Source organism: Carettochelys insculpta, chromosome 12, assembly GCF_033958435.1.
Source record: "Carettochelys insculpta isolate YL-2023 chromosome 12, ASM3395843v1, whole genome shotgun sequence".
NCBI lineage: Eukaryota > Metazoa > Chordata > Testudines > Carettochelyidae > Carettochelys > Carettochelys insculpta.
Genome location: NC_134148.1, coordinates 20,660,925 through 20,680,748, shown reverse-complemented (window position 1 = coordinate 20,680,748; position 19,824 = coordinate 20,660,925). Strand labels below are relative to the sequence as shown.

Here is a 19,824-nt window from a genome sequence, read left to right as displayed (position 1 = left end):
GTGTTTCAATAGTACCTAGTACAGTGAAGTATAGGCAGTGACTGGGGTTCCTAGTCACTGCAATATACAACTGATAAGAAATAATAAACAGCCCTTCATAAGTCTGAAAACATGTATTAAAACCTGTATCTTATTGTGTGTTATTTTACAGTGAATGCCATAACTCCACAGACAGAATAAAAGTGAGAGTCTGGGATGAAGATGATGACATTAAATCTAGAGTAAAGCAACATTTCAAAAAGGAATCAGATGACTTTCTGGGACAAACTATTATTGAAGTGAGAACACTCAGTGGAGAAATGGATGTATGGTACAACTTAGGTATTAACCATTTTATGTTACTTCCTCAAATTAATTTAGCTAAAATCTCAACACGTTCAGTGTTGTGAACTTTATAATGTGTATTAGTTGTGTGGGAATAATACTTCTCTTAATATATAAAATTATACTCGGTTTTGGATTCTAGATTTTAAAGGGTAAAATTAGAGCTCACTTTTCAGTCAAATTTTAGAGAAATAATTGTTCAACTATGTCCAAAGGAGGACAAGAGACATTTGATATGGTCTTAATGTGGTGGCAACTTTCTTATTAGATGCCTAGGACTACATGGCAGATAAGTGTAAGGTGCATGTAACTCCATCATCATTCAATATCTACATGGGGATTTCTATTAGTCTCCCTATTAATATCTAAAATTATACTCCTTTTTGGATTCCAGGTTCAGGTCAAGATGGAATTAAATCTCACTTCTGAGTCAGATTTAAGAGAAATAAAACTTTGTAAATATTAAATAATAGGCCAATTAAAGCAATTCTTCCTCCAAAAGATGTTTCTTATATAATTCAAAATGAGATTCTTTCAAAGGATGTGGTTGATAATTTTACAACACCTATCCACAAATACCTTATATCACATTATTCATACCTCATCATATGTTCAATGAATCTTCAAATATCTGCAGAAAAACATATAAAGGTATTTGCATACCAATAATCCAGTAATAACCATGTTATCCTTTAGCATATGCTTATGTAAAGTCTGGGGTCTAATTTTCCTTTGGCATTTCCCTTCTATTCTGTTATAATTGGACTCTCTTCTAATTGATACCCAGGTAACAGAGAGGAGAATGAGGCACATGATTTCACTTTATGTGCCAATTTGTAATTGTTTAAATAATTAATCCTTGTATTTTGAAGTAGATTTTAGCATAGGTAAAGATGGGAATACAATATTGTTTTTTTAAAAGCGAGTAACAGCTCAGATACTACCCTCCCCTATTTGTCTGACAAGTATTGTTAGTGTATTTATATTTATCTAGTGTGCCTGTCCTGCAAAAGGTAAATTATGTAACAACAAATTTGCCAAAGTTAGAACACGTTTTCTCAGCAAAAATCTTTATCATGCAATGTAATACCTTTATTTCTCCAAAGTTCTATTTATTGTTTCATTAGCCATAGAAGTATATGGACATGTAAATAAAAAAAGTGTTTGATTCTTTGCAGCAAATTGAATCTTTTAGCCACATGTTATTTTTATATTTGTACACAGTATAATTTTAAATAAGAAAACCAAGTAACTGTCATCCTGAAAAAAAATCCTTAATTTCTTTCAATGGATGATACTGATACAATAACATAGGTGCAACTGAAAAAAACCTGATGCCTGTAAATAGTTACTTACCTGATTTGAGTGGAAGCAATTTATTGTTGCAAAATACACACATTTGCTGTATAACTGGAGAAAAGAAACAAAAAGAATGGAATACAAAGCTTTTAACCGTCTTCTTCAATATACTTTGTAAGTGGCTGTTGTTAATTGTAATCTCTTAGTCCATGTTTAGCATGCAGGTGCAACTCCGTGGCTTTTCCCTGAACTCAAACTAGCGCTGCCATTTTGAGTGCGGTATTTCGGTTCCACTACCTTTCATTGTGAGAGGGGTAACAGAACTTTTGGAATAGCCATTTATTCTGAACTTCAGAGCCATTTGGACAGCTCCAAGTTTGGAATAATGTATTCCAAAATAATTGAAGCAATTTGCATTGTGCAAACTGCGTAAAAAATGTCGTAAATATATGCGGTCTAAACATAGCCTGAAAAAGGAGGATGCTATATAACAGTCTAGTGTATATGCATGTGCGCACACATCACATCACATGAAGCATTCCCTTCATTCATGATTTGTATCACAGCACTGTACAGAAAAATTATCTAAAAAATCCCAATTTAATGCTTGTTAAATTACTATGCTGGGAAGGACTGGAATAATAATAGGTGAAATCGAAGAACAGCTGTAATAAGGCGCAGTAGTAACTAGACAGACTAAGATACAAGGCTTTGTGCAAAGTTCTCCAGGTCTTTTCTTCAGTATGATTCAGTCCCAGTTGAGGAATCCTGCCTATGCAAACAACTTTCCCCTGGAATGGGTGTCTCTGAGGCTGTTGGTGAAAATGAGGATGCCTTGGCAGGGTGGGGAGGGAGGGAGAAGGAGGAGGAGTAATAATTAAAAAAATAGTAAATTAGGAGTCGGAGAATTAACTCATTTCCTTTCAAATAAAATAGGTCGTATACCAACTAGTGTATTTAGACTATGTTTGGGTGAAAATGTATGGGAAATTTGTTACTTCACTGTAAGATATTCTGCACCATAGCTTGGACCATATGGGAATTCAGGCTTACAAAGATATAAAGAATGATATTACATTAGAAATTCCTTTCTGTGAAAATCATTGTATATTGTGTCAACATCTGGACTTCTGAGGCACAGAAAGCATTATTTGGATGAAAACAAATTTTAGAGCTTCAGTAGCCTTTCTCTGTTTTGACAGAAATATCTTCATGGCAACTAACAATTATTTTTCTGTTCACCAGAAAAACGAACAGATAAATCAGCAGTCTCTGGTGCCATTAGGTTGAAAATCAATGTTGAAATAAAAGGAGAGGAGAAAGTTGCTCCATACCATGTTCAATACACATGTTTACATGAGGTATGTTGGTGAAGTTTGTTCACGTACAAGGTCATTTTGCTGCAGATTAATTAGGTAAATGGAGAATATAGGGATATGAAGAATACAAGGATGATGTATTTAGTTTGACTACAATAGGTTTTTCAGTTCAAACCCTGGCGTTAGTCTCAGTAGTTGAATCTCATGATCAGATTCAAAGTCATTGTTTCCAAGGAGGAGAGACTGATATGCTACTACCTCAGCAGGTTGGTCTTGCCAAGTGGTTAGACAGCAGAAAGAGGTGAAATTGGTATGTGACCTCCTAAGCTTTGATTCTGCAGCTCTCTACATTCAGTATTTTAAAAATGCTAGTCACATGCTTGTTAATGTCATTGAGAATTCTGGGATTGAATTTATTTATCTTTAAATTATTTTAAAAAACCTTCCAGAATACATATGTTCCCACATCATCCATGGGAGCCATGAAATCCAGATAGTTGATACACTGGCTAGACCAGTCCATAGGGAAAAGTATTCGCCCTGCTAGGACCAGACTGGCCAGTTCTTCCTCATTCAGAATCCCTGTTTCATTAGGACTTTGCCTATAATAGTAGTTGAGCACCAAATTGTGTTCTCAGAGCTCTAAATAGGATTAGGAAAGCCTCTTGCAAAATATTAAGACTTTTGGTATCTTCTTCCTGCCATAGCAATATCCTTAGAAAAAAGTATTGATTTCAAATTTTAACTGTTAACTTGTATGGTTCATTTCTGGTTAGGACTTGGATATAAGTGAGAATAAATTATATGAAAAATAGGATATGGGGTGTGAGGGAGACTCTCTGTTCACTGTGTAAACAGAAGACAATGGTTGATCCTGCAGTTCAGTGAAGGGTGTCTCACAATGCACAGCAGCACAGGCAGGTGAGCATTGGTATCCCTGCAACAGTTCTGCAATGTCGCAGGAACACAGTACTCTGAGGACAGGTGGAAGAATTCCCGAGAATGATGGGGAGAAACAAGCAGCACCAAGACTAGGCTGCTGTTGACTTATGGTGAAGAGAAAATCAATCACAAATAAAAGCAGCAGCTACCTGAGAACATCTCTTTGTCCCATAATTCCTGTTTGCTTCACGCTGGCCCACTACTGAATCTTAATGCCCAAAGTATAAGCAAACTAGATAAACTTTGTTTGGGTATAATATGAAAGGTACACTACTAACACTTTAAAGGGTATTACAAAATTGTCTGTAAGCTACAGTTGCACTGGGCATTTCTCTTCATACACAGTGTGTATATCTAAATTGTAAAGGAGCCAGACCAGTTTCACTTTGAAGTGAATGTCAGAATTCCAATGACATTGATGATACAGGATCAGTTGGAGAGAAGTGGTTGTATAAAGGTAAAGTGATATGATCTCAAATGGCTGATTGTCTTTTGTCATTAAAAGTATCCAGGTAACCGAATGAAACACTCCTGGGTTTGGGTTTATTTGTAGCTAAGAAGGCAAACTGAAAAGATTGAATTCTCTGCCATTGCTTCCAAATGAAGTGCTAGCTCTTGCTGCAAAGGTTGCTAAACTCCTATCCTTACTCTGTCCCTTTGTTCCTTGAGTATTTTTTGAGATATTCTTAATAGATTGCCTATAACTCAGAATTAAATCATAAAACTTGAAATTCATTGGTTAGAAATCAAAATCAAGCGACTAGACAGTTTGAGCGTTATAACATAGTGGTATAATTCATTAGCAAGGGCACATAAGACAAAAGAGAAAGTTTCTGAAGTATTTTGTACAGCATTAGAACTGTCTCTGTTGGCAGTGGTTAACTGCAATGACCTCATGTCAAGGAGATAGATTAGACTGCTGAATCACTAACCTGCATTTGGATGAGCTCCATTACAACAATACACTTAAAGCTTTAGTCTGTCCTCTCCCATATGATGATTAGTTTGGTATAGTAATTGCAGAGGCAAACAAAATTTGCAATTACTAACACAATGAAAAATATTTTATAATATAGAATACCCCTACACAAAGTCACATATATCTTTTAGTTTCCCATTAATTTGAAAAAATCTCTTACCTTTAGAACCTATTCCATTACTTGACTGAAGTTAAATCTAATGGTGTTGTAAAAATCCCTGAAGTGAAAGGAGATGAAGCTTGGAAAGTGTACTTTGATGCTGCTGCCCAAGAAATTGTAGATGAATTTGCAATGCGTTATGGAATTGAAGATATTTATCAAGCTATGACGTAAGTTTATCATTTCTAATTTTTACAAACTTTTGCTATTGGCAGGGAGTCAAAAATTCAAGATCTTCATGTCGTTTCTTCGTTTCAAATGCAACTCTGATTTTAAAAAGCCTGTCACTTAAATCTGTTTCTCAAAGAATACCCAGAGTCTACATCTACACTACAGAGTTTTGCAGACAAAATGGGGGGTTTGATGACAAAACTCACAGAGCATCTACACACAAAATGCAATAGAAACTGTCGACAAAAAAGCTGTGTACACACTCCAGGGGTGCGAGGTGGGGCTTTTGTCAACAGAGTGGATCAAAAGATTGATCCGCTTTTATGTGTACACACAATCTGTTGATGGCAGATTTGTCGGAATACCTCTTTTGACAGTAACTTCTGTGGACACATGCTTCTCATGTAGACCTAGCCAGAGTGAAGTACTTCACAGTTACCTGTAGAAATGTGAAAGTGTTTTTATTAGCTGTTATTTCTATCCACACAGTATTTTTACCAATATACCATCATAATCTGTGGGGGTCAGATCCAGAGCCTATTGAACTCAGTGGTAGCACTCCCATGTTCATCATTTGGCTTTCACTCAAACCAAATTATTGTTGGATGAGTCAATAAATCAAGTAAATATAATGATACAACGTCAGTCCTAGAAGTACAGAAAACGTAATATCGGCAGGACAACAGTTTGTTTTCACAATTTTTTATATACTGTGGTAAGGCTAACCTCGTTCCTGGACTCTGGGCCTCTGTTCAGTCCAGTAGCCCCACACCCAGGACGCTTTTGCCCTTCTTAAGACGGGGGGGGCAGTGGTGGTCTGGGGGGAACCTGGGCCCCACCCACTCATTCCAGGTTCCAGCCCAGGGACCCTGTGTGTCTGCTACTGGTGGGGAAGGGCTCCCCACACCATGGATACTGCAGGTCTCCTCCCTGGGCCACTTCCCCAGACAATTCCCGCTCCCGTACCTCCTCCAGGTAGTGGCAGCAGCACGTTGCCCCTCCTGGATCGGCTCCCCCTATGTGATCAGTCCATTCTGGCCTCACGCTGAATCTCAGGGCCACCTGGATATGGACCTTAGCCACTTGCTGCTGAGTACTCCACCCCTCCTCTGCTGCTTCTAGAAAACTCCCCTTGCTTCTCTCCACTCACCTCCTGTGCTCTCCCCAATCACCCTCCCCTCTCATTGGGCAAAGGATGTTTTTAAAAGGCAGTCTTAAGTGGGACCAGCTGACCCCAACTGACCCAGGGCAGCTTCCTCCCCAGCTGTTCCCACTCTGCTTGTTTGCCAGCCCTTCTTTTCCCTCTTGTACTCACCACCCAGGCATTACCCTGTCACAATACACACACACACACACACACACAAGGTGTGCTCACCACAGCTTTTAAAACTTGTAGGTGATTTCTAGTCTTCACTAGATCATTCAGATTAAAATACCCTTTGGTCACTTTGGAACAAGGCCCCTAACTTAAGCATCTTTGAGTCTGGAGATTAAAGGAGAGTAAATTCTGTTTTCAAGTATGGATTGGACCTCCCTTGGGATCTGACCCATTCTGACTGAGGGAATTAGACAGACCAGGGAAGTTCCCTTGCTTTTGACCTTCCAGAATGCTGCCTCTTCCCACTGCTGGCTGTCCTTCAACCCCAGCTGCTGCCAGCCGTGTCTCCAGCTCCAGCTGGGCTGTGGGATGCTGCCCCAGCCCTGTCTGCTGCTCCGTGCACTGCTCCAGCCCCAACTTTCGCTCCACACCTGGCTGGGCTGCCAGAGGCCACTCCCACCCTCAGCTCCAGCTCCTGCTCTTGGCCCTGGATGGGCTTCCGGAGGCCAGCCCCGTCCCCAGTTGTGCAGACACCAGCTACAGGCCAGCCCCCATCCCATCTATGTGGACACTCATCCCAGCCCCAGGGACACTGGCTGTGGCCAGGCTGCAGGACACCAGCCTCAGCCCCACGGATGCTGCACCAGCCCTGGCCCTGGTACTCTCTGGTCCTGGAACATCCATGGTCTGGTTGGCAGATGAGAGAGTCCTGGATTTGGGAGGTGCAGCCTGTACGCTTATGGAAATCCAGGTGAAAATTATTAAATTCATTAATACGACAGTAGTTGCTGTTATAGATGTTCTTATTATGATTCAGGACTTATTTCCACCATTTGTTGATAATATATTCTAAAAACATAATGTCTTCTCTTATAATGCTAAGACACATAAACCCCAAAGTTCCAATGGTTATTTTTTTATTTATAGCAGATTATTGTTAAATATTATACTGGATCCCTATCTTCAGGTTTGAAGGGGATTTTTCTATTTAGTGGAATTCCTCGATGGACCTCAAGGCACACTAGACAAATGAATTAGTTAAATCTGACAGTATTAAATATCTTGTGCATGAGCTTCCCTACATATAACATGGGTACCAAGATATGCATACATAAAACCTAAACTTCTGATTCCCAGTCCCTTGCTTCAACTATTAAGTGCATTTACCTTCTCTCCTTTATTTTTCCATTAGCTTTGTACATCTTTACATCTTGCTTAAAGCAGTGAATTATTACTTAATGCACTATTACAGTTTTATAGCTAGATTTATTCTATTCCTGTAAATGATTTAGGACCAAGTCATTTAAAAGAAATGACATTTATTTCAAAATATAAAACCTGAAGTGTACGGTGTCTACTGCATTCACTTTCTTAATGAAATAAAAAACAATATTGGTTAGGCTCCATGATGATCTCTTGAGAATTAAGACCATGGGGTTAAATGCCTTTATCATGAAAAGCAGGTTTAATTCTCATCATAAATTTCCCTTCTCCCTACCCCTTGTGCATGACCGGTTATTTCACTGGGGGTTGGGGTAGATATGTATCAGTCAGAGACCATTCACTGAAAAATGTCTATATTTTAGTTCATGATGGCTAGATGAAAAATCTGTTAGAAGGTTTGGGAGCACTGCCGTTTTTCCACAGGGTTGTTTAAATCTAACTCTTTCTCAGATTCAAATGTGATATAAGCTAGTGTTGAATGTTTGGTTCTATTGGATTAAGGTTCTCATTTAGTAGTAGTAAAAATAGATTAATTTTTCATTTAAAGAGGAAAATGCAATTTCAGTGGATAAACAATGTAAGAACAGACTACTTTCTTCATAAAAAGGAAGAGAAACAGAACAAATACTGCAAAGCATTTTCTAAGAATCTTCATTCACTTTTTTTATGAACTGGCTTAGATCGGTTTGCTGCCTTTTCATGTTTCCTGTCTATATGTATTCTATGGACTGAATCTAGTGTCAGGAATACCAAACTAGATATTATAAAGTAAATATTGTAGAACGCTATGGAATAAGAATTTGATTCCTAATCATGTTTCATCAGACACTGGAGACTAAGGCTGCGTCTACACGTGCACGCTACTTCGAAGTAGCGGCAGTAACTTCGAAATAGCGCCCGTCACGTCTACACGTGTTGGGCGCTATTTCGAAGTTGAAATCGACGTTAGGCGGCGAGACGTCGAAGTCGCTAACCCCATGAGCGGATGGGAATAGCGCCCTACTTCGACGTTCAACATCGAAGTAGGGACGTGTAGACGATCCGCGTCCCGCAACATCGAAATAGCGGGGTCCTCCATGGCGGCCATCAGCTGGGGGGTTGAGAGATACTCTCTCTCCAGCCCTTGCGGGGCTCTGTGGTCACCGTGGGCAGCAGCCCTTAGCCCAGGGCTTCTGGCTGCTGCTGCTGCAGCTGGGGGTCCGTGCTGCATATACAGGGTCTGCAACTAGTTGTTGGCTCTGTGTATCTTGCACTGTTTAATGAAAGTGTGTCTGGGAGGGGCCCTTTAAGGGAGCGACTTGCTGTTGAGTCCGCCCCGTGACCCTGTCTGCAGCTGTGCCTGGCTCCCTTATTTCGATGTGTGCTACTTTGCCGTGTAGACGTTCCCTCGCTGTGCCTATTTCGATGTTGGGCTGAGCAACGTCGAAGTTGAACATCGACGTTGCCAGCCCTGGAGGACGTGTAGACGTTATTCATCGAAATAGCCTATTTCGATGTCGCAACATCGAAATAAGCTATTTCGAAGTTGGGTGCACGTGTAGACGTAGCCTAAGAGTTATAATCCTACAGTTGGAGAAAAGTAGTTCATCACAGTTTAAATTTTGTGTGCTCACAATGAATGACTCATATGTAAGTTACAGCCCAAGTATTATTTGGTTAAATTAATTGGCAATAATTAATTTTAATAATGAGCATGTTGGCAAAATTGGAAACAATTCAGAAATAAAAACAGATAATTTATCATTAAATTTTTGTGTGAATTATTCAGCCAAATCTAACAGGCAACTCATGAGAATATGTGCAGTCTACCACTCAAGAAAGCATCTTGGTAAAAACACTGTAGCTCTTCTACAGGGAGTTTTCTTTGCGGGTGATCATCAATTGGCTTTGCTTATGTTTATGAAAAGACATCTTTGTGTGAAGTGTCTTTAACAACTAAGAGAAAAGTTGCATTTTCTTGAGTTGGAGAATTGAGTGATCTTCATAAAGAGCAGATTCCATGTGGTAAATACTTCTTCAGTCTAAAAGCAAAGCAATTTTCCAGTATACAGCTGAAAGAGAATGTGAATGTAATTATTTGGCTCAGAGGAACACTTCATAGGCATTTGACACTCCAAGCTCTGGTTTGCAGGCTGTGGATTGAATGTCTTATGATAAAATTCACAAAAAACACCAAAACAATTGACACCTTTGTTGGTGTTCTCAAAAGAGGTATTAAGTGGCCACAGAAAGCCTTTCATCCTCAGACCTGATCCTTCCAGGAATGGTCGAAGGCGCAATAGCTGTAGATGGGACAGTGGGAAGAGGCTTACTAAGCCACTACCAGTACAGAAGCAATTCTCTAGGTCAGTTGAGAACTCCTGCCTCCAGACCTGCTGTTCTACAGTAACTTCAGCTGCACTTCCTTCACTATAACTGTCCCCTCCTGCCTTGAGCTACTGGTTCTTGGAGTGACTGCACATATGAATTCTACTCCTACATGGTGTGCACACACATGATGTGTGCAAATCAGATTTCTTTGGCCTTCAGTGTTGCGAAAGAGTATGTCCACACCATTGGAAGACACAGGCAGAGTACAGAGAAATGCCTGCAAAGACCCCTTAGCGGCAGCATAAATAGTAGGGAAGCTGGTAAGGCAGTTTAGGTAAGACAAGGTGTAACTGAGCCCATACCCTACATGATCTGTACTCAACAAAGCTGGGCTTCCCTGTCTCTGCTGCTCTTTTAAGATGTGTGGTTCTCATTACCTTCCTGTTGCTGAAGCATTTTCCTTCTGCAAGAAGAGACTCCTGCAGTGAGCACACACGCCACCAGGGGAGACAATGGGGAAAGGCTCTGTTACTTCTCTGCCACTGGAGTCCTTCTCTGCTTCAGGGAAAGACTGTGGCAGAGGAAGGGCCTGAGAGTTGAAAAAGACTGTGGCAGCTCCCTGCTACTCGGGCCATTTTCCTCCCCAGGGAAAGACTCTGGTTTTGGTATTAGATGCAGCAGGGAAAGGATCAGGCAGAAGAAGGAGCTGCTGAACATTTTTCCAGCTACATCCTTCTGCCAGAACCTTTCTTTGGCAAGTGTAACTATGCATCCCAGCGCAGACCCAGCCTGCTTTTCACCCACAGCTGCATGATGACACTGTGGTTTGTAGTGTAGACATAGCCCGGATAGCTGTACGCACTCTTATCACAGGGCATGGAGGGCAGAGTCAGTCCCATCAGCCCTCAGGCCCTTCTTATTGGCAATGGTAGCCAGATGCAAGCCTGCTTCTCTGTGATAGTTTCATGTTAGTTGGATGTAAGCTGGTCTTTCTGCCCATTGGCAGTGGCCAATGCCCCCGGACCTGAGCCAGCTGGGGTTCTAGAAAAATGGTTGCCACTGCACCCCTCCCCACCTGCCAGTGGGGAAGAGTGTGGGGGTGTGGAAGCTTGTCCTGCTCTGCCCAACTAGCACTCCTGCAAAGAAGCAGGTTCAGGGTGTGGGGGCTTCCCCCACTCCCCATCAGGAGCACTAGATGGGAGGAGTGGGGCAAACCTTCACACCCTGGCAGGATCACCAGGGAGAAGGTAGGTTGGACTGCAGATGGAAGGAGTAGGGAGGAGATCCCACTTGCTCTGGCCCGGGGCCCCACAAAACAGTGGTCTCTCTCTGCCGATTGGCAGCACACACACAGAGAGTTCTTCTTTTAGTGTGATTCTAGTTGAAGACTAAACGCCTGCATGTTTAAAGTTTAGAGATTTGGCTTCTGACATTTTAAACCTGACTCTCCCCTGAAGTTTTAGTGTTGGGCATTTTACAATCCAGTTTCAGTTGTGTTGCATTTTACTACTTCTCAAGTGGACCCAAAAAGAAGTCAGCCTAAAGTTTTCCTCCTGATGCACTCTAGACAAGCTTCCTTGGACACTGAAAGGAGGACTCTGTTCTCCTTCCCTGCCCATTAGTGTCCTTGTGAGCTGACATTCCACCCCAAGTTCCCCTGTTACATTGACAGAGAAGCTCCAGTTGTCTGCCTCTATTCCAGCGTCAATGACTTCTAACATGGGTAGGAAGAACCACCACTTGAGAGCTGAGCCAAGGCATAGGTTGCTGTCTCCAATGCCTTCCTAGATGAGATACAAGAGTCACCATGTGCCTACCTTCTCTGGATTCAACAATCAAAAGGCAGCCAATAGTTTGAGAATAGTCTCTCTGGAGTCCTCATACTGACTGATAAGAGGGTGCTGATTATATCCACTAATGCTGTGGACTGTCTGTCTCTCAGGCTGTCTACACGAGCCAAAAACTTCGAAATGCCCATTTCGAAGTTTACTAATGAAGCGCTGAAATACATATTCAGTGCCTCATTAGCAAGTGGGTGGCTGTGGCACTTCAAAATTGACACAGCTCGTCCAGACCGGGCTCCTTTTCGAAAGGACCCCACCTACTTCGAAGTCCCCTTATTCCATTCTGCGCGTAGGAATAAGGGGACTTCGAAGTAGGCGGGGTCCTTTTGAAAAGGAGCCCCATCTGGACGAGCCGCTCAGCGGTGAGCCGTGTCAATTTTGAAGTGCCACGGCCACCCGCATGCTAATGAGGCACTGAATATGTATTTCAGTGCTTCATTCGTTCAAGGCAACAGATGGGGTGAGACCCTGATTTCAATGACTCCTCTTCCCAAGACTACTTATTTTTTTGGGGGCAAGGGGGAGAATTCTCCCCTGTGCTTTAGCTACAAAGATGCACTAAGAAAAATAGCTGAAAGCAGATTGCAAGCCAAACTTTGGAAATACCCCTGATGTAGGGAGCTCCATTGGCTGACTCAGGAGTCGGCAGAACAGGTGATATTCCTGGGATGGGGTGGGGGAGAGGTTTCCATAGTAGATGAGGGAGTCATGTTGGGAACAGGGAGGAAGAATAGACAGTCATTCCTATGCTCCAGCTATTCCTCAGCTTCTGCCAGAACCATAGCTACCATGGCAGCGGGGTGCTGGGCTGCCCTCACCAACACCAGGAGTAAGCTGGGCCCTAGAAGCTTCAGTACCAGGAGGCTACAAACTGCTTTTCCTTATTTCCCAGACCAGCATGAGGTTTCTTGTGTGGAATGTAAGATTAAAGCTGTCTCTACACTTGCAATCCTCTTTCGAAAGAGGCATGCAAATGAGGGAAATTGAAAATGCAAATAGGGTGCAGATTTACGTATCGGACACCTAATTTATATATTATTATTTCAAAAGAGCTTCTTTTGAAAGAAGAAAAGCAGTGTAGATGCTGCTCTTTTCAAAGTAAACCCCAACCTCCAAAGAATCCTTCTTCCCATTAGAAAAGGAAGAAGTATTCTTTCTAAGATGGGATTTACTTTTGAAAGAGCAGCATCTGCACTGCTTTTCTTCTTTTGGAAGAAGCTCTTTCAAAAGTATAATATGCAAATGAGGTGCCAGATACGTAAATCTGCACCTCATTTGAATTTTCGATTTCCCTCATTTGCACGCCTCTTTCGAAAGAGGATTGCAAGTGTAGGTGCAGCCCTTGGGACACTTTGGCTCCACCTTGCAAATCACATTTGATATGGTGCTGGTATATCTACCCAACCATTTGTCTTGCAGATTTTTGTGAAAAAGGAGAAATGTAATCTAATAACACTCAGAAAGGCAATAGAAGAAATTTTATATTTTCAAATGATTTTCCTCTTGTTAATTTTCTAAAACCTCATAATATAAGACTATAATTGCAAACCTGCTGCTGCTCAAAATATGCCACTAAGCTTGCTCATTACCAGCAATTTAAATGTTACATACTTGGAATTTCTACTATGTTGATACAGTAAGGAAACTGTGTTTAGATTTTTTTTAAAATTGTTTTGACACCAAGTTAATTCTATTGCAGAACTGAAGACAGAGTGCTTGGCATTGATAATCTAGTGCCGTTTCACCATGATGTGCAACAATGTAAACATTTCTAAGGCCTGTAGTTTCATTCTTTACAAAAAATGGAGATATTTACATTTTAGTTTGTTTTACATATAGGCTGTGGCTACACTAGCCCCCGCCTTTTGAAAGAGGTATGCTAATGAGCCACTTTGGCAGATGCTAATGAGGTGCTGCCACAAATATACAGCACCTCATTAGCATAATGGTGACTGAGCATATTTCGAAAGTGCCACTTTTGAAACGCACCCTGTCCATGTAGATGAGGGCTTTTCGAAAGGACCACCCAGACTTTGAAGGCCCCTTCTTCCCAAAGCCAAATGGGAACAAGGGGCTTTCAAATTCCAGGGATCCTTTCAAAAGATCCCTGTCTGCATGGGCAGCATGCATTTCAAAAGCAGCACTTTCAAAATGCACACAGCTACCATTAGGCTAATGAGGTACTGCATATTCATGGAAGTGCCTCATTAGCATCTGCCGAAGTGGCTCATTAGCATACCCCTTTCGAAAGGTGGGGGCTAGTGTAGCCACAGCCATAGTGTATTCTTATATGGTAGCTTTTGTGAAATGCATCCTAAGGCATTCTTGTAGCCTGTATCATTTACCCCTATGCTTTGGCCAATCTGATCACCTGGGAAAATGACTAAAATAGCTCCCACAAGCAAAACACTAATTTAGCCTGGGAAATCAGAGAAAATTTATCTTATGACGCATTTAAAAAAAAAACTATGACTGAGCTTGCAACGGTTAATTATTTTGATTAATCGTTACTCAGAGAAGCAGTCCAGTAAAAGTTCCAAATCTATGGAAGTGACACAATTTAAAAGGTTGAGAAACATACTTTGAGCCAGATCCTAGTTCTCTCTATGTTCTTCTTACACCATTCCATCTGTGTAAAGGGGACATAAAATTCGGCTAATAATGCATATTTCGCCAGTAGAAGAGTAGCGAGAGCACTACTGGTTTCCAGCCATCCACAGCCATTAGAATGGGCATTTAGAGGAACATTACCAGCTGCTGCAAGTAGAGCAGCACAAAGGTTGCTCTAACTTTAAGTGTCAATTTAGCCAGCCCACAGTTTTAGGATCTAGGAAGCTGAAAGGCAAAGCATAGCCACTTTTATTCTCCCTGTCCCCTTAGTCACACAAAGTACTGCTCAGCCAGGACTGAGTCTATTGAATGTGGGACTGATCCTTCAATTTCCTGTTTACCAGCAGTCCCACTGAATTTAAGAGAATAGTGTAATGAGTATGAGTGTTTGCAGGTTACATTCTTAATTATTTTACATTAGTATATCCCCAGAGAAGTATATGGAATTGTATCAATAGCTTCTAAATGAGAGGAGCTGGATCAGTATGGCTAATTGTAAGCACACCTTGTCTTGTCTGATAATCTTTTCTCCTATAAAAATCTTTAATAACCAAATTTTATGCTTTTGAAACTGAATTAATGTTTTATACAATCCAAAGATATAACTGTAGAATATCTCTTTATTGGTTTTTTTTTCCTTTTTTTCCCCCCTTATATAAATGTGCCGTCATCTTCTAAGCAAAACCCAAAGCTGGGTGAAACCAAAGTTCAGAATATTATGTAATTTGAAACTTCTAGGCTGGAGTTAATCTGTGTCAGAAACTAAAAACAATATGACAGTAGAGTAAAATAAAAAGCCATAAATATTATATGAAATATTGACTGTCAGTAATAGTACAGGTAACACTGTTATAACAGTTGCCCATGGAGAATTGCAGCAAATTTTATAATTTATAACCCATCAAGTGCTACGAAGAATTTATATTTCTTCCATTCGAAGAAACAGAATCTCTGGACTATTGTTTCTAAAGCCTTTGTTCATGTATTGTTAAGTGAATATCCATTTTAGAGTGAGTGTAACATTTTCATTGTAATAAAATGTGTAGTAATTTCAAGGTGTTCTAGCATTTCTTCCTTTTTAACATTGGTGAATGAATGTATTGCTCTTGAAAATGAAGAACTAAAGGAACTGAATTAAATCAAGCTTCCTAGTATGGACCTTTAACCTCCTGGACATTTCTTGCAGGCACCACCATTTAAATTAAGTGATTATGTGCAAATTGTGGCCCAGCTTTTTCGACACTGCCTTAATCCCCTGCCTGGGGGTAACCATGTGGGAAGTGAAGCAGGCCCCTCAGAGCCACGTGAACCCTTTTCTTTGCCGGTGGGCTGAAGATGGTGGAAATGAGACAGAGAGTTTACACCACCCCCAGTGCACTAGCCAGGATAACTGTGCCAAAGAATTGCACTGAGCCTATTTCTGGTGCAGTTTATTTCCTCTTTGGGGAGCCAGAAGAAAGGCTGTGATTGGTCACAATCTCTGTGCCGTGCTGCTCCAGTGAATGCAATAATGCAGTAGCCCTTCCTCAGGTCTGACCATATAGTCTCAACCTCACATACAGTCAGTCTTTTTTTGTGGAAAAATGAGATGCAGAATGACATAATTGTCATTTTCTATTGTAGTAGTAGTAGTAGTAGTAGACGACATCCTTCAGTCTGCATAGACTATGGATCACGCCCTGTATAGTTTCAATTGAGGACTTCATTTACAGCGTCTACTGTGACTATGAAGGCCCACACGAGAGTGACAGTCCTTGCTGCATCTCTTGCAGATGTGGTGGGTGTCTGGCAAGTCCTTAGTGTGCTTTCTGTGTGCTCACTTCTCCTCTGCTAGTTGTCTGATCTTCATCTTGCCCTTCTGAAGGCCCTTGTGTAACCCCTGCCTCCATCTGCTGCGGTCATCTGCTAGTTCTTCCCAGTTGTCCAGCTCTATGTCTACCTCTCTGAGGTCTCTCTTGCAGACATCTTTGTAGCACAACTGGGGGCATCCAGGAGGTCTTTTGCCAGAGGCTAGCTCACCATACAGGATGTCTTTTGGAATCCTTCCATCATTCATCCTGTGGATGTGGCGAAGCCAGCGGAGTCAACGGTGCCTGAGGAGGGTGTGCATGGTTGGGATTCCAGCTTGCTCGAAGATGGCGGTGTTGGTCACTCTGTCCTTCCATGATATTCCAAGGATGCGCCTGAGGCAGCACAAGTGGAAGACGTTCAGCCTCTTTTCCTGGCGGGCATACAGGGTCCAAGTCTCGCTGAAAAGACTGAAAAACCAAGAAAAGGCTGAATTTTTCTATTGTGACCCTAATGCTAAACATTAATTAGAAACTGAAAACAAAATTCCAAAACTTTGAAAATGGAGATTGCCAGATTTTTTTTAAAAGGCCAAGTTTCTAACACAAAAGAAAACATTTCGGCTGAAAGTGGCATGCATGCTAATAAACGGCAAGAAAAATGCCAATGAGACATGGCTGTAATGATGCTAATGAGTCACTCCTCTACACGCTGTTTTGGGGTCCAGAAGAGCTTCTTCTGGACTCCAAATCATGTGACCCTATGCTAATGAGGCACCAGAAATGTACATCCGTGCCTCATTAGCATTTTTCAGGCCATGTATTAGCATGCCACTTGAAAATGGCACGTGTAGAAACGGCCTTATTGTTTGGCCGTTTTCTCTTGAAAATCTGCCCCTTTCCAACTGCACATGCAAAATTTAAAATAAAAAAAATTAATTCAAATAGATGTTATTTGCAATCAAACTGAAAAATTTCTTATTTACTGTGTTTCTGATGTGAAACTAAAATTGTCTGTGAAATTTCAATAGTTTGCAAATGTTTGAAACATAATTATGAAAAGGTTCATATATAAAAATTGCTGGATTTGTTTTACAACTCTACTTCAAATCAAGGCCTCTAGAAATGAAAGAAGAGTGCAGTAAGTCTTCCAGTTATTGGCTGCATCCCCACTGACAATCAGATTATAGCATCCCAGGTAATTAAACCAAAGAATGAAATTAATGAAAATTCTGTTTCTGCAGCAAATGTAGGCTCTGTTCAGTGAAACCCAAACGTACACCTCCAAGGATAGATTTTATAAAACAATAATAATTATTGCCATTTTTTGGAATGTGATGATGTCCCTGGACTGCTGGAATACTGAATGTTTTTTTATGAACATGAGCAACGACTTATTTTAGTGGCCTGGAACATATGCAAATCATGCAGTCATTCCCATTTGTTATATTTTTAATTGTTCTTTTTTTGTCTTTCTTGGTTTATAAGAAAATTCTAATAGTTATAATGTACAGCACTGGAGTTCTTGTCAGCTCAGCCACTGAGTAACTGAAAATATTCCTGTCCTGGAATAACTGTCTAGCAAAAATGTTTGTTTAATAGAAATAGAGATGGAGAAAGAGAAAGAGAAACAGATATATTCAGTGCTTGTACCTAATGTATTGCTGACGTTCGAAGACCTGCTTCACATTATTTTTAATACACTTTTTTTCAAAATTAGGACAAATTTTGCAAATACCTTTCCTGTAATGATGGTATAAGGTTGGTGACTGGCTGAAATATCTACGTTATTTAAAAGCAAAATATTATAAGGTAATCTGCTAAGGAGCTGGTTATATTTGGAGGTTGACATTTTTAGAATTCATTACAGGACTTGTTTTCATGAACTGTTTTAGTTAGTGCTAATGTTCCATTTCCTCCTCTTTCACTGGTTAAACCATTTTCATTCTTTTGAACTCCTAATGCCAAGAAACCTAGACTCCTGAGTAAGCAGAATTGGAATGTTTTAGCCAACTTATATGATAAGTATTTTTCAGGTAGTCATGCAAAAATAGTGTAAATAACACATAAATCTTACCTACTCTCAGGCCTTAAGCAGATTATGATCGATATGTTAATGACCCATTTAATTCAGGTTTTCAAGCATGACACCCAGATTTTTAAAGGTATTTAGGTATTGATCCACTCAGCAGTACAACCTCAATGTCTAATTTTAGAAAGGGACTTAAGTACGAAGGAACATAAATCACATTAACTTTTAATTGGCCATAAGTCTTTAACTTCACTTTTATTAAGAGGATTTAAAAGTGAAACATAAATTTCTAGTTAATTACACATCAAAATGTATTTACCTAATTAATTATCATGATTTTAAACTACTTTGTGATTCAGAATGATTAACCGTGATTCAAAAACAACTGACAAATCAGAGAACCTAATTCTGAAACTCTTATTCATCTCTGAGTAGCACTTACAGGAATTGTCCAGTTGAAGTCAATGTTATTACTGACATAAGTGCTATTCAAACTGAAAATTGAATACCGAAGCTCTTAGAGAAATATGTTTAGCACAGAGTTTCCAATTTTCAATACTCATGGTTTTATTTCTTACCATTATAAGTATCAAAGCTGAGAAGCAGCATAAAAAGGACCTTATCAGTGCAAAGTTAATATCTGACAATTTAACTGTGTAGAATGAAATGGGGGTGTTACATTTTACAGTAAATCTTTTGAATTTTTATACAGAAGCTGTGAAATTGCTGTAAAACATGAAATCTTGGATAAAAGTAACCAAGAAAAAAAAGGAACAGATTGGGAGGATCTTTGATGTTTTCCATTAACTGTGAAGTTTGTGTGGATATAGTGTTAGGTCAGTGCTGGAATTTTAAGTACAATAAATTGGACGTTCCAGCCCCACAGCTTGACTCACTCCTAATCCTGGATACCTGACTCTTTGGCTATGGTTATACTGGTAAGTTTCACAGACAAAACCCTAGTTTTATCAACTAAACTTGTGGAATGTCCACCCACAAAATATGTTTTGTCAACAGGTTGTCTATAAAATTCAGCATTTTCCCCAGCAGCATTCTGCCACTGAACCAGGAGATACAATGCTGCTATCAACAGATTCTGTGGACAAAAAAGCTGTGTGGGCATTCTGGCAGGGAAAGAGGCCTTCTCTGAACAGACTGGGACTCCAGGACACAAGCATCTGGTGTGCTTCTGGGTGGCTGTTTTGTTGAGAGAGCAGCCAGGCAGTCCTGCTGCTCTGTAAACAGAGCAGAGCATTCTTTCATTTGGCTTTTGTGTGTGGCCACTCTCTGTCAACAGAGATTTTGTCAGGAAATCTTTTCTGACAGTGACTTCTGTCAACAGATCTCTAATGTAAGCATAGCCTTGATGTCCAAGACTTGATGATGCAAGGCACCTGAAACCTGTTATATGACAATGCCCTAAAATGGGCATTGAAACATGGAGGTCAAGGAAGATGATGTTGGGAACACTCTTATTATTCAAAATTCTGCCTTGCTGGTGCTAC

General features: G+C 40.5%; 1 protein-coding gene across 2 annotated transcripts in view; it reads left to right on the top strand.

The window, feature by feature from the left end:
* UNC13C (unc-13 homolog C) overlaps nucleotides 1-19,824 on the top strand; it is a 425,720-nt gene that overhangs the window by 182,301 nt on the left and 223,595 nt on the right. For both annotated transcript variants that reach the window (XM_075006542.1, XM_075006543.1), the window contains 3 exons: nucleotides 152-321; nucleotides 2,869-2,984; nucleotides 5,030-5,193. In XM_075006542.1, coding sequence (XP_074862643.1) covers nucleotides 152-321; nucleotides 2,869-2,984; nucleotides 5,030-5,193 — 450 coding nt within the window. The remainder of the gene's footprint in view (nucleotides 1-151; nucleotides 322-2,868; nucleotides 2,985-5,029; nucleotides 5,194-19,824) is intronic.